The sequence below is a fragment of the Salvelinus fontinalis genome, chromosome 33, assembly GCF_029448725.1.
Source record: "Salvelinus fontinalis isolate EN_2023a chromosome 33, ASM2944872v1, whole genome shotgun sequence".
NCBI classification, from domain to species: Eukaryota; Metazoa; Chordata; class Actinopteri; order Salmoniformes; family Salmonidae; genus Salvelinus; species Salvelinus fontinalis.
Genome location: NC_074697.1, coordinates 871,472 through 887,288, shown reverse-complemented (window position 1 = coordinate 887,288; position 15,817 = coordinate 871,472). Strand labels below are relative to the sequence as shown.

At 47.5% G+C, this 15,817-nt stretch overlaps 1 protein-coding gene across 4 annotated transcripts in view; it reads right to left on the bottom strand.

Annotated features, from left to right (window-relative positions):
* Positions 1-15,817, bottom strand: part of LOC129831624 (contactin-5-like) — an 804,231-nt gene that overhangs the window by 113,515 nt on the left and 674,899 nt on the right. For all 4 annotated transcript variants that reach the window (XM_055894962.1, XM_055894963.1, XM_055894964.1 and 1 more), the window contains 2 exons: positions 9,949-10,107; positions 4,369-4,518 (listed from right to left, as the gene is read on the bottom strand). In XM_055894962.1, the coding sequence (XP_055750937.1) occupies positions 4,369-4,518; positions 9,949-10,107 (309 nt within the window). The remainder of the gene's footprint in view (positions 1-4,368; positions 4,519-9,948; positions 10,108-15,817) is intronic.

Genomic DNA, 15,817 nt, shown 5'->3' with positions numbered 1-15,817 from the left:
ACCTGCTGGACCCACACCCCAACCAGACCTCCACCTGCTGGAGCCACACCCCAACCAGACCTCCACCCCAACCAGGCCTCCACCTGCTGGACCCACACCCCAACCAGACCTCCACCCCAAACAGGCCTCCACCTGCTGGACCCACACCCCAACCAGGCCTCCACCTGCTGGACCCATACCCCAACCCAGACCTGGACCCACACCCCAACCAGAACTCCACCTGCTGGACCCACACCTCCAACCAGACCTCCACCTGCTGGACCCACACCCCAACCAGACCTCCACCCCAACCAGGCCTCCACCTGCTGGACCCACACCCCAACCAGGCCTCCACCTTCTGGACCCACACCCCAACCAGACCTCCAACTGCTGGACCCACACCCCAACCAGACCTGGACCCACACCCCAACCAGGCCTCCACCTGCTGGACCCACACCCCAACCAGACCTCCACCTGCTGGACCCACACCTCAACCAGACTTGGACCCACACCCCAACCAGACCTGGACCCACACCCCAACCAGACCTCCACCTGCTGGACCCACACCCCAACCAGACCTCCACCTGCTGGACCCACAGCCCAACCAGACCTCCACCTACTGGACCCACACCCCAACCAGACCTCCACCTGCTGGACCCACACCCCAACCAGACCTCCACCTGCTGGACCCACACCCCAACCAGACCTCCACCTGCTGGACCCAAACCCCAACCAGACCTCCACCTGCTGGACCCACACCCCAACCAGACCTCCACCCCAACCAGGCCTCCACCTGCTGGACCCACACCCCAACCAGACCTCCACCACCTGGACCCACACCCCAACCCAGACCTGGACCCACACCCCAACCAGAACTCCACCTGCTGGACCCACACCTCAACCCAGACCTCCACCTGCTGGACCCACACGCCAACCCAGACCTCCACCTGCTGGACCCACACCCCAACCAGACCTCCACCTGCTGGACCCACACCCCAACCCAGACCTCCACCTGTTGGACCCACACCCCAACCAGACCTCCACCTGCTGGACCCACACTCCAACCCAGACCTCCACCTGCTGGACCCACACCCCAACCAGACCTGCACCCACACCCCAACCAGACCTCCACCTGCTGGACCCACACCCCAACCAGACCTCCACCTGCTGGACCCACACCCCAACCAGACCTCCACCTGCTGGACCCACACCCCAACCAGACCTGGACCCACACCCCAACCAGACCTCCACCTGCTGGACCCACACCCCAACCAGACCTCCACCTGCTGGACCCACACCCCAACCAGGCCTGGACCCACACCCCAACCAGACCTCCACCTGCTGGACCCACACCCCAACCAGACCTCCACCTGCTGGACCCACACCCCAACCAGACCTCCACCTGCTGGACCCACACCCCAACCAGACCTCCACCTGCTGGACCCACACCCCAACCAGACCTCCACCCCAACCAGGCCTCCACCTGCTGGACCCACACCCCAACCAGGCCTCCACCTGCTGGACCCACACCCCAACCCAGACCTGGACCCACACCCCAACCAGACCTCCACCTGCTGGACCCACACCCCAACCAGACCTCCACCTGCTGGACCCACACCCCAACCAGACCTTGACCCACACCCCAACCAGACCTCCACCTGCTGGACCCACACCCCAACCAGACCTCCACCTGCTGGACCCACACCCCAACCAGACCTCCACCTGCTGGACCCAAACCCCAACCAGACCTGGACCCACACCCCAACCAGACCTCCACCTGCTGGACCCACACCCCAACCAGACCTCCACCCCAACCAGACCTCCACCTGCTGAACCCACACCCCAACCAGGCCTCCACCTGCTGAACCCACACCCCAACCAGACCTCCACCTGCTGGACCCACACCCCAACCAGACCTGGACCCAAACCCCAACCAGGCCTCCAACTGCTGGACCCACACCCCAACCAGACCTCCACCTGCTGGACCCACACCCCGACCAGACCTCCACCCCAACCAGACCTCCACCCCAACCAGGCCTCCACCTGCTGGACCCACACCCCAACCAGACCTCCACCCCAACCAGGCCTCCACCTGCTGGACCCACACCCCAACCAGACCTGGACCCACACCCCAACCAGACCTGGACCCACACCCCAACCAGACCTGGACCCACACCCCAACCAGGCCTCCACCTGCTGGACCCACACCCCAACCAGACCTCCACCTGCTGGACCCACATCTCAACCAGACCTGGACCCACACCCCAACCAGACCTGGACCCACACCCCAACCAGACCTCCACCTGCTGGACCCACACCCCAACCAGACCTCCACCTGCTGGACCCACACCCCAACCAGACCTCCACCTGCTGGAACCACACCTCAACCCAGACCTCCACCTGCTGGACCCACACGCCAACCAGACCTGGACCCACACCCCAACCAGACCTGGACCCACACCCCAACCAGACCTGGACCCACACCCCAACCAGACCTCCACCTACTGGACCCACACCCCAACCAGGCCTCCAACTGCTGGACCCACACCCCAACCCAGACCTCCACCTGCTGGACCCACACCCCAACCAGACCTCCACCCCAACCAGACCTCCACCTGCTGGACCCACACCCCAACCAGACCTCCACCCCAACCAGGACTCCACCTGCTGGACCCACACCCCAACCAGACCTCCACCCCAACCAGGCCTCCACCTGCTGGACCCACACCCCAACCAGACCTCCACCTGCTGGACCCACACCCCAACCAGACCTCCACCTGCTGGACCCACACCCCAACCAGACCTGGACCCACACCCCAACCAGACCTCCACCTGCTGGACCCACACCCCAACCAGACCTCCACCCCAACCAGACCTCCACCTGCTGGACCCACACCCCAACCAGACCTCAACCTGCTGGACCCACACTCCAACCAGACCTGGACCCACACCCCAACCAGACCTCCACCTGCTGGACCCACACCCCAACCAGACCTCCACCTGCTGGACCCACACCCCAACCAGACCTCCACCTGCTGGACCCACACCCCAACCAGACCTCCACCTGCTGGACCCACACCCCAACCAGGCCTCCACCTGCTGGACCCACACCCCAACCAGACCTCCACCTGCTGGACCCACACCCCAACCAGGCCTCCACCTGCTGGACCCACACCCCAACCAGACCTCCACCTGCTGGACCCACACTCCAACCAGGCCTCCACCTGCTGGACCCACACCCCAACCAGACCTCCACCTGCTGGACCCACACTCCAACCAGGCCTCCACCTGCTGGACCCACACCCCAACCAGACCTCCAACACCTGAAGGGGAGTTATATTCAACCATGAGGGACCCACAGAGGTGGTGTAGGTGGCACAGTTACACACAGTTACACACAGTTACACGCACAGTTACACACAGTTACACACACACACAGTTACACACAGTTACACACACAGTTACACACACACACAGTTACACACACACACAGTTACACACACACACAGTTACACACACAGTTACACACACAGTTACACACACACAGGTACACACACAGTTACACACACACACAGTTACACACACACACAGTTACACACACACACAGTTACACACACAGTTACACACAGTTGCACACACAGTTACACACAGTTACACACACAGTTACACACACAGTTACACACACAGTTACACACACAGTTACACACACACAGTTACACACACACACACAGTTACACACACACACAGTTACACACACAGGTACACACACAGTTACACACACAGTTACACACACACACAGTTACACACACAGTTACACACACACCAGTTACACACACAGTTACACACGCACACAGTTACACACGCACACACACACACAGTTACACACGCACACACACACAGTTACACACACAGTTACACACACAGTTACACACACACACAGTTACACACACAGTTACACACACACACAGTTACACACGCACACACACACACAGTTACACACGCACACACACACACAGGTACACACACAGTTACACACACAGTTACACACACACACAGTTACACAAACAGTTACACACACACACAGTTACACAAACAGTTACACACACACACAGTTACACACACAGTTACACACACACACAGTTACACACGCACACACACACACAGTTACACACACAGTTACACACACACACAGTTACACACGCACACACACACACAGTTACACACACAGTTACACACACACACACAGTTACACACAGTTACACACACACACACACACACACACACACACACACACACACACACACACACACACAGACACACACACACACACACACACACACACACACACACACACACACACACACACACACACACCACACACACAGTTACCTGCTTCTTTAGTCCGGACCCCTCTGGATGGGGCACTGGGGTCTCCTGTCCCGATAGCATTACTGGCCACCACCCTGAACTCATAGTCCACCCAGGGGTTCAGGTCCACAGCCATGGCTGACTCCATGTCCCCTGTCACTGGCTCTGGGTCTGGAGAGGATGGAGGGAGAGGGGGGATAGAGAGACATTCACCACCAGAACGGCATGATAAACAGGGCCAGAACAGTAGAAATACATCACTGGAGAACAGAACATATTGACACCGCAGCAGTATGGAAAATATTGTATTTTGTAATCATAACCCTGTTATTGAAATACACATGGAATGATACGATGATATCTTGCCACAATGCAGATACACTTACTCTACAGTTGAACTGATCACTGTACGCTCTGATAATCCACTACAGTTATTGTATTGTATATAATCTCTCTGATTCCTTATTATGGCTGAATTTTCAATATTGTCAAGATAAATATGACAGGACAGGACTGGCTGGCTGGGATATCCAATACTGGCTAGCGAGCCACAAACCCAGCTTGTCAAGGTTAAACCAATTATCCACAGGGCAAGTCAGTGAACAGTTGGCTGAAAAGAGTAGATTGATTCGTCCCAAATGGCCCAATTCCAGTTATAAAGCACTTCTTTTGACCAGGGCCCATGAAGAATAGGGCTCTTGACCAGGGCCCACGAGGAATAGGGTTTTTGACCCGGGCCCATGAAGAATAGGGTTCTTAACCAGGGCCCATGAGGAATAGGGTTTTTGACCCGGGCCCATGAAGAATAGGGTTCTTAACCAGGGCCCATGAAGAATAGGGTTCTTAACCAGGGCCCATGAGGAATAGGGTTCTTGACCAGGGCCCATGAGGAATAGGGTTCTTAACCAGGGCCTATAAGGAATGGGGTTTTTAACCAGGGCCCATGAGGAATAGGGCTCTTGACCAGGGCCCATGAGGAATAGGGTTCTTGACCCGGGCCCATGAGGAATAGGGTTCTTGACCCGGGCCCATGAGGAATAGGGTTCTTGACCAGGGCCCATGAGGAATAGGTCTCTTGACCAGGGCCCATGAGGAATAGGCTTCTTGACCCGGGCCCATGAAGAATAAGGTTCTTGACCCGGGCCCATGAGGAATAGGGTTCTTGACCCGGGCCCATGAAGAATAGGGTTCTTGACCCGGGCCCATGAGGAATAGGGTTCTTGACCCGGGCCCATGAGGAATAGAGTTCTTGACCAGGGCCCATGAGGAATAGGGTTCTTAACCAGGGCCCATGAGGAATAGGGCTCTTGACCAGGGCCCATGAAGAATAGGGTTCTTGACCCGGGCCCATGAGGAATAGGGTTCTTGACCCGTGCCCATGAAGAATAGGGTTCTTGACCCGTGCCCATGAAGAATAGGGTTCTTAACCAGGGCCCATGAGGAATAGGGTTCTTGACCCGGACCCCTGAGGAATAAAGTTCTTGACCAGGGCCCATGAGGAATAGAGTTCTTGACCAGGGCCCATGAGGAATAGGGTTCTTAACCAGGGCCCATGAAGAATAGGGCTCTTGACCAGGGCCCATGAGGATTAGGGTTCTTGACCCGGGCCCATGAAGAATAGGGTTCTTTACCCGTGCCCATGAAGAATAGGGTTCTTAACCAGGGCCCATGAGGAATAGGGTTCTTGACCCGGACCCCTGAGGAATAAAGTTCTTGACCAGGGCCCATGAGGAATAGAGTTCTTGACCAGGGCCCATGAGGAATAGGGTTCTTAACCAGGGCCCATGAAGAATAGGGTTCTTGACCCAGGGCCCATGAGGAATAGGGCTCTTGACCAGGGCCCATGAGGAATAGGGTTCTTGACCCTGGCCCATGAGGAATAGGGTTCTTGAACCTGGCCCATGAAGAATAGGGTTCTGCCTCTAACATTCCTCATATGTTTAGATCACTGTGGAGTGACAAATATTCCAAGTCATAATTGGCTGGGTTGGACAATAGCCCTTATGCACATTCCATGATTGAATATTCTAAACACACTTCCTACCGGCGTGACAATTTCCAGTGGCGCATACTATAGAACGGAAGTCAAGTTATTATCGACGATATAACGTTACTACTACATCTCCGTTTTTTACTAGGTGTCTTCAGGACTCGCCTCAAATTAATATTAATGATATACATCGAATTGTTAAATCAGCCTCCGAGACTCGCAAGAATGAAACGGGGTTCAAGATGTATATATGACGCTACATAGACAACTATGAAGGTGAGTACCAAGTCAGTGACCGATATAACGTCAGCTATCTACACTCATATTAGCTAATTTAACTATTAACTGTAGCTAGCTAGTTACTCTGTAAAATGATATAACGTTGACAGAATCTACCTGAGAATGCGTGTATTTTCGTTAGTTTGGTTAAGTTATGCTTGCTAGCTATATTTGTTAGGTAAAAATAATTGTTATTCATGTCTTCTACACAGTATCTAACAAAGATACATTGACAGGGGAGATCACCGTGAGGGCTGCCTGTCACAGGTCCATGAGGAAGAGTGAAAAGCCACAGAGCATGAGAGTAGGGAAAGGTTATAGATCGCTACTAGGGACCTTGTTGAACATCTCCTGTGAGACACTGTCATCATGGTCAAAATGTGTTGGAGACAATCTGATCAATAGATATTAATGATGGGTCCCAATCCCAATTTAGAAAGGCCCACTTACCAGGTTATTTGGTAAAGATCTGTTGATGCGGTGTTTGGTAATTGTGTTACTGAGACACAATGTATTCCTGTACAGTTAAATGAGCCCCTAGTTCAGAAGACTAGACACTACTATGTTTATTGTTAGTTATGGGCCGCGTCATTCTTGTTTCTCACCTCAGTCTTTCATCACACGTATCTTCACAGACGGTGTTAAAGCGGTCCGTGCCAGTGGTTCTGGCTCATTAACATATTTTGAGGCGTGTCTTGTAAGAGGCTATATTTGTTGCGCCCTTGAGTGAGAATGCGTTACCAATTAAACTCCTATAAGGTTATAGTGCCTCATCCATTTAAAATATATAAGGGAAGTGGCAGGAAGTCATAACCCTTAAATGGGTGAGCATGTTGCCCTGGTCTTTCAGTCATAACCCTTAAATGGGTGAGCATGTTGCCCTGGTCTTTAGGTCATAACCCTTAAATGGGTGAGCATGTTGCCCTGGTCTTTCAGTCATAACCCTTAAATGGGTGAGCATGTTGCCCTGGTCTTTAGGTCATAACCCTTAAATGGGTGAGCATGTTGCCCTGGTCTTTAGGTCATAACCCTTAAATGGGTGAGCATGTTGCCCTGGTCTTTCGGTCTGTTTTGCCACGTAGTCACCAGTTTGGAAGCCTTTGGCTTCTAGAAGTGTAAGTCATATGAAAGACCAAATATTCATTAATATGCTGTAATGTGGAAACACGTTACCTAGCAGCCAACCTGTTTGCACCAATCCCTTGTAATTACAGTAAAATACTGTGAAATACAAAACCCATCCCGACAATGAATATCATTCATTCATCCATCCATTCATTCAGTCACACATTCACTCCAATTGTGGTAGCTTTTACTTTTGTACAGTATGATACAGTCCGTTTTAGGGTATTGTACTAAGTGTTGTGTGCTTTGATAACATAATAATAATAATAATAATAATAATAATATAATAATAATAATAATAATATAATAATAGTGTAGTTTTACTGCAATATGAAATACTGAATTAATAATACTATAATATAATAATAGTGTAGATACACTGTAATATGAAATACTGACTTTAATAATAATAATAATATAATATAGTAACACTGTAGATACACTGTAATATGAAATACCGACTTTAATACTAATAATATAATATAGTAACACGATAGTTATACTGTAATATGAAATACCGACTTTAATAATATAATATAACAATACTGTAGTTATACTGCAATATAAAATACTGACTTTAATACTAATAATATAATATAATAATACTGTAGATATGCTGTAATATGAAATACCGACTTTAATAATATAATATAACAATACTGTAGTTATACTGCAATATAAAATACTGACTTTAATACTAATAATATAATATAATAATACTGTAGATATGCTGTAATATGAAATACCGACTTTAATAATATAATATAACAATACTGTAGTTATACTGCAATATAAAATACTGACTTTAATACTAATAATATAATACAACAATACTGTAGATATGCTGTAATATGAAATACTGACTTTCACTTGACACTGAGCTGCCTGTAAGTTACTGTCAAATTCACGGCAAGCACTTAACATTGCAGTAACTCCTGTTACCCAATGCCTATTGGTCTTTCCTCCTGTTCCATGTTAATGAACAAGGCGTATTGGTCTTTCCTCCTGTTCCATGTTAATGAACAAGGCTTATTGGTCTTTCCTCCCAGTCTGTGTTAATGAACAAGGCGTATTGGTCTTTCCTCCTGTTCCATGTTAATGAACAAGGCTTATTGGTCTTTCCTCCCAGTCTGTGTTAATGAACAAGGCTTATTGGTCTTTCCTCCCAGTCTGTGTTAATGAACAAGGCTTAATGGTCTTTCCTCCCAGTCTGTGTTAATGAACAAGGCTTATTGGTCTTTCCTCCTGTTCTATGTTAATGAACAAGGCCTAATGTAAAACAACAAAATGAAAAGGGGCTGTATCCCAAATGGCACCGTATTCCCTTGTGCACTACATTTGACCAGGGCCCATAGGGATCACCATAGGGCTCTAGTCAAAAGTAGTGTGCTATATAGGGAATAGAGTGTCATTTGGGCCGCATATATTGTGAATCATCCTACATCTGTGGACATGATTCATTATGGAGCTCTAAACTTTTCTATTATTCTTATCCTCCCAACGCAGAGGCAGCAGCGGTACAGATTACACCTACTGAGTCAGCAGTCATCCTCTGACATGAACATATAATTATACGGTATTACTGTCATGGTACGGGGAAATAAACCCAATGAAATAGTGACAGCTCAGTGAAAATCCTGTGGTTTCTCACTGCCACCTCACGAATCAGCTTTGCCATTCTTAACGGATAGAGGTTAATTTTCTGGTCGTCTTTGACATAATTCTGCATGTAATTTAGACCACTGCAATTACCTTTTGCGCTCCACAGACTTGTTTTATTATTAAGCTCTGTTGAACAACAGCCAAGTTCTGAACAGGAAATTACAGTTACAATGAATACATCATTGTGGACAAGAACAAAACACATCCAGCATTAGTCTCCAGAATCTAGAGTTTATATTTCCTTCCATATTGGTTTCCACAAGGCAATATATCCTGTATGCAATTTCACATCTCTGGCCTCCATATTGGTTTCCACAAGCCAATATATCCTCTATGCAACTTCACATCTCTGGCCTCGATATTGGTTTCCACAAGGCAATACATCCTGTATGCAACTTCACATCTCTGGCCTCGATATTGGCTTCCACAAGGCAATACATCCTGTATGCAACTTCACATCTCTGGCCTCCATATTGGTTTCCACAAGGCAATACATCCCCTATGCAGCTAAACATCTCTGGCCTAAAACAGGACAGCATCCATACCTGTCCTGAGGGTCTGCCAGCCCAGGGAAAAGGGGCTCCGGGCCTGGAGATTGTAGCTGCTGATGGGGCTGTGGTTGTCCACCCCTCCACTCCATGACAGGGTGGCTGTAGTGGCCATGATCTCTTCTACTATCACCACACCAGGGGGTCCTGGGGGGCCTAGAGGGAGATTTAGAGAGAGAGAGAGAGTGAGAGGGAGAGGGGGAAAGAGAGGTGAGCAGAGATGGAAAGAGAGAGAGGTGAGGATAAATGGAAAGATAGAGTGAGAGTGAGAAAGAGACAGAGCGAAATTGAGAAACCTATCCAACCAAAAACATAGAGACCAAGAAAATCTGAGCCTTCACTATGGTGAATCACAAAAACAATACAGAAATACACTACGGACAAAGGAGGAACATCACTACAAGGTTCCATAGAATCTAACCACTTCTGGGAACATTGGAAAACTCTAAACAACACAAAGCATTATCTATCCAAAATGGAGATGGACGGATAAACCACTTCTCCAACCTTTTTGGCTCTATAACAAAGAACAAACAGCAAAAACACATACAGTTGAAGTCGGAAGTTTACATACACCTTAGCCAAATACATTTAACTTCTTGTGGCTGCAGGGGCAGTATTGATTATCTTGGATGAAAGGTGCACAGAGGTGCCCAGAGTAAACGGCCTGCTCCTCAGTCATAGTTGCTAATATATGCAAATTATTAGTAGCATTGGATGGGAAACACTCTGAAGTTTCTAAAACTGTTTGAATTATGTCTGTGAGTATAACAGAACTCATATGGCAGGCAAAAACCTGAGAAAAAATCCAAGCAGGAAGTGGAAATTCTGAGGCTGGTGGATTTTCAACCAAGATCCCATTGAAATTACAGCGAGATATGAATGGGTTTGCACTTCCTATGGCTTCCACTAGATGTCAACAGTCTGTAGAACTTTGTCTGATGACTCCACTGTGAAGGGGGCCGAATGAAAGAATAATTAGTCACCACTGCCATGAGGTGACCATTCTTTGACCATGCGCGTTCACATGAGAGTGAGCCCTGTTCCATCGCTCATCTGAAGTCAATGTAATTCTCCGGTTGGAACGTTATTCAAGATTTATGTTAACAACATTCTAAAGATTGATTCAATACATCGTTTGATATGTTTCTACTGACTGTTACGGAACTTTTGGACATTTCATCACGTTTAAACTGTTTGGGCTGCAGGGGCAGTATTGATTAGCCGGATAAAAGGTGCCCATTTCAAACGGCCTCGTGCTCAATTCTTGCTCGTACAATATGCATATTATTATCACTATTGGATTGAAAACACTCTCTAGTTTCTAAAACCGTTTGAATTATATCTGTGAGTAAGACAGTACTCATTTTGCAGCAAACTTCCTGATAGGAAGTGGAAAATCTGAAATCGATGCTCTCTTCTAGGGCCTGCCTATAAAGGTCCTTGATATTTATTAGAATACATGCACTTCATACGTCTTCCACTAGATGTCGACAGGCAGTGAGAGAAGAAATTGAGTGTATAACTTGATCTGGGCTCGAATAAATGCTCTTTGTATGACATGTCACCAGTTTCCTTTTTTTTGGAGAGCGCGTGAAGGGACCTGGTATTGCCTTCTGTAAGGCTGTCGTTATAGACGACTAATATCTCCGGCTTTGATTTTATTTGATACATGTGACAATATCATCGTAAAGTATGTTTTTTCAATATAGTTTTATTAGATTATTGAAATTTATTCGGGACGTTAGGCGTGTTGCGTTGTGTGCCTTTGTTCAGGAAGGAGAGATTAGCGCCACTTTGCTAGCTTTCCGTGCTAATTGACTGGAGAAGAGGACATTCTAAATCCAAACAACGATTGTTCCCGACAAAGTACCCCTTGTACAACATTCTGATGAAAGATCATCAAAAGTAGGACCCATTTTATGATGTTATTTCATATATCTGTCGAACATGTTGTACTAGTCGTTTGCGGCCAGGTTTTGGGCACGCTCTCGCCATAACGTAAACTGCATATCGTAATGAAGTTATTTTTAGAATTCTAACACGGCGATTGCATTAACCTGTTGGGGATGGGGGCGCTGTTTAGACTATTTATGCTAATTGGGTAATTTTTGAAACGGCTTCCCACAAAATCCTTGATCGTACAATATGCATATTATTATTATTATTGGATAGAAAACAGTCTATAGTTTCTATAGGAGTTGAAATTTTGTCTCTAAGTGGAACAGAGCCCATTCTACAGCAATTTCCCTGACATGGATTCAGATTTCAGAAATGTTGGCCACTGTTCTGAAGTCAGTTAAAACGGCACTGATATTGCTATGACTATACGGACACTTCTTACGTCTTCCCCTGGATGCCTTTACGTGATGACGATTCCAATGGGGTCGATTGCGCGTTCACAGGCCCTATAAATCAAAAAACCCTGTAGCTAGCAAGTCTTTCCTTGCTGCGTAACGCGCGTGCTGGACACCGACCCGCTCCTGTTCCAAGCGTTAGTTTAGCCTGTTATATTTCTCCGGTCATCTTTTCACTCGTTATAGGAGTTAAAAACATCATAAGGTAGTTAATTTAAAGCGTTTTATAGCAATTTATATCCGTTTAGTGCGATTTTGGGACCGATTTTTGCAACGATGTGAATAGTTGGGCACGCTTTTCAGTTCATCCCGAACGCAGTTGGCATTTCCACATGGCAAGAGGACAGCTTTCCACCAAAAGACGATTGCTCCCAAGAAAGGATCCTTTGCCCAAGATACTGATGGAAGAACAGCTCAAGGTAGGACGTTTTTATTATGATAAATCGTGTTTCTGTCGAAACATTTTAGTGGCTTAGGACGCCATGTTTTTTGACGTAGCTTCGCTTGGCGCAAACTGTATTGAAAAGTAAGGATAAATAAAAAAATGTAATTCCGCGATTGTATTAAGAATTAAATTGTCTATCAATCCCTGTCCACCCTATATTTTTTAGTCACGTTTATGAGTATTTATGTATAAGAGTAGATCACTGTCTAAGTGGCGCAAGGACTTTTTCTGACCAGCTTGTCTACATTTCACATTGTCTAACCATGATTTTGGTGGCTAAATATAAACATTTGCGATCAAACTCTATATGGAATGTGTAATATGATGTTACAGGAGTGTCATCGGAAGAATTCTGAGAAGGTTAGTGAAAAAATTAATATCTTTTGGCGATGTTGACTTTTATCGCTCACTTTGGCTAGAATCAATGCTGGGCTGCTATGTGCTATGTGCTATGCTAATATAACGATTTATTGTGTTTTCGCTGTAAGACACTTAGAAAATCTGAAATATTGTCTGTATTCACAGGATCTGTGTCTTTCGATTCGTGTATGCTGTGTATTTTTACGAAATGTTTGATGATTAGTAAGTAGGTAAACACGTTGCTCTAAGTAGTTTTTCTATTCCATTTGTGACGGTGGGTGCAATTGTAACCTATGCCATCTACCTGAAATATGCACTTTTTTCTAACAAAACCTATCCCATACCATAAATATGTTATCAGACTGTCATCTAATGAGTTTTTTTGTTGGTTAGGGGCTATAAATATCTTAGTTTAGCCGAATTGGTGATGGCTACTGGTGTTGGTGGACAAATAAAAGATGGTGGATTATGCTAATGTGTTTTTAGGTAATAGATGTACATCTTTACATATTGTGTCTTCCCTGTAAAACATTTTAAAAATCGGAAATGTTGACTGGATTCACAAGATCTGTGTCTTTCATTAGCTGTATTGGACTTTAATGTGTGAAAGTTAAATATTTAAAAAAAATATTTTTTTTGAATTTCGCGGCACTGGTTTTTCAGTGGGGGGGGGGGGGTGTGCCGCTAGCGCCACGCTGATCCTAGACAGGTTAAGAACTAGTGTATCTATCATTTCCTATACAACATGTATTTTTTAGTTATGTTTATGAATAGTTATTTGGTCAAAATATGTGAGTGCCAGAAAAATATCCGGACGTTGTGGGAAAAAGAGGCTACGTTAGCACAATGTATAACCACTGATTTCAGCTCTGAATATGGACATTTTCGAACAAAACATAAGTGTATGTATAACCTGATGTTATAGGACTGTCATCTGATGAAGCTTATCAAGGTTAGTCAAAAATTATATATCTTTTGCTGGTTTGTTACGATCGCTAATTTTTGCTGCTGGGAAATGGCTTGGGTTTCTGGCTATTGTGGTAAGCTAATATAATGCTATATTGTGTTTTCGCTGTAAAACACTTAAGAAATCGGAAATATTTGCTGGAATCACAAGATGCCTGTCTTTCATTTGTTGTACACCATGTATTTTTCAGAAATGTTTTATGATGAGTATTTAGGTATTTGACGTTGGTGTCTGTAATTACTCTGGCTGCTTCAGTGCCATTTTTGACGGTAGCTGTGATGGTAGCTGCAATGGAAAACTGATTTATAGCTCAAATATGCACATTTTTCGAACAAAACATAGATTTATTGAATAACATGTTATAAGACTGTCATCTGATGAAGTTGTTTCTTGGTTAGTTTGGTTGGTTCTTGGTTAGTTAGGTTGGCTTTGTGCATGCTACCTGTGCTGTGAAAAATGTCTGTTCTTTTTTGTATTTGGTGGTGAGCTAACATAAATATACGTGGTGTTTTCGCTGTAAAACATTTAAAAAATCGGACATGTTGGCTGGATTCACAAGATGTTTATCTTTCAAATGCTGTATTGGACTTGTTAATGTGTGAAAGTTAAATATTTCTAAAAAATATATTTTGAATTTCGCGCCCTGCACTTGAAGTGGCTTTTGTCATAAGTGTACTGGCACCGCCCTGCAGCCATAAGAAGTTAAAGCTTGGTCGCTCCCCGCACTTGTCGTGCTAAACTTGTTGTGCTAAAGTGGGTATCTGTCCAGGACGGATGGGCCGGCTCAGCGCTCCTGGTCTCCAGTACGCCTCCAGGGTCCACTACATCCTGCGCCGGCTCTACGCAACGTGTCCCCAGTCGTCCTGTGCCAGCTCTCCGCACTTGCAGTGCGAAGGTTATCATTTGTCCAGGACGCGTGGTGCCAGCTCCACGCACCAGGCCTCCAGCGACAGTTCCCAGTCCAGAGCCTCCGGCGACGGTCTGCAGTCCGGAACCTCCAGCGATGGTTCACAGTCCGGAACCTCCAGCAATAGTTCGCGGCCCGAAGCCTCCAGTGATGATCAATGACCTGAAGCCTCCAGTGATGATCCATGGCCCGGAGCAAACCAGTGATGATCCATGGCCCGGAGCCGCCAGTGATGATCCATGGCCGGAAGCCTCCAGTGATGATCCATGGCCCGGAGCAAACCAGTGATGATCCATGGCCGGAAGCCTCCAGTGATGATCCATGGCCCGAAGCCTCCAGTAATGAACCATGGCCCGTAACCTCCAGTGATGATCCATGGCCCGGAGCCTCCAGTGATGATCCATGGCCTGGAGCCTCCAGTGATGATCCGTGGCCCGGAGCCTCCAGTGATGATCCGTGGCCCGGAGCCTCCAGTGATGATCCGTGGCCCGGAGCCTCCAGTGATGATCCATGGCCCGGAGCCTCCAGTGATGATCCATGGCCCAGAGCCTCCAGAGAGGATCAAAGGTCTGGAGCCTCCAGCGACGGTTCCCAGTCCAGAGCATCCAGCAACGGTTCCCAGTCCGGAGCCTCCTGCGAGGGTGCCCAGTCCAGAGCCTCCTGCGAGGGTTCCCAGTCCGGAGCCTCCTGCGAGGGTGCCCAGTCCAGAGCCTCCTGCGAGGGTTCCCAGTCCGGAGCCTCCTGCGAGGGATCCCAGTCCAGAGCCTTCAGCGAGGGTTCCCAATCCGGTGTCCCCGGCGACGAGCCACTGTCCGGAGTCCCCGGCGACG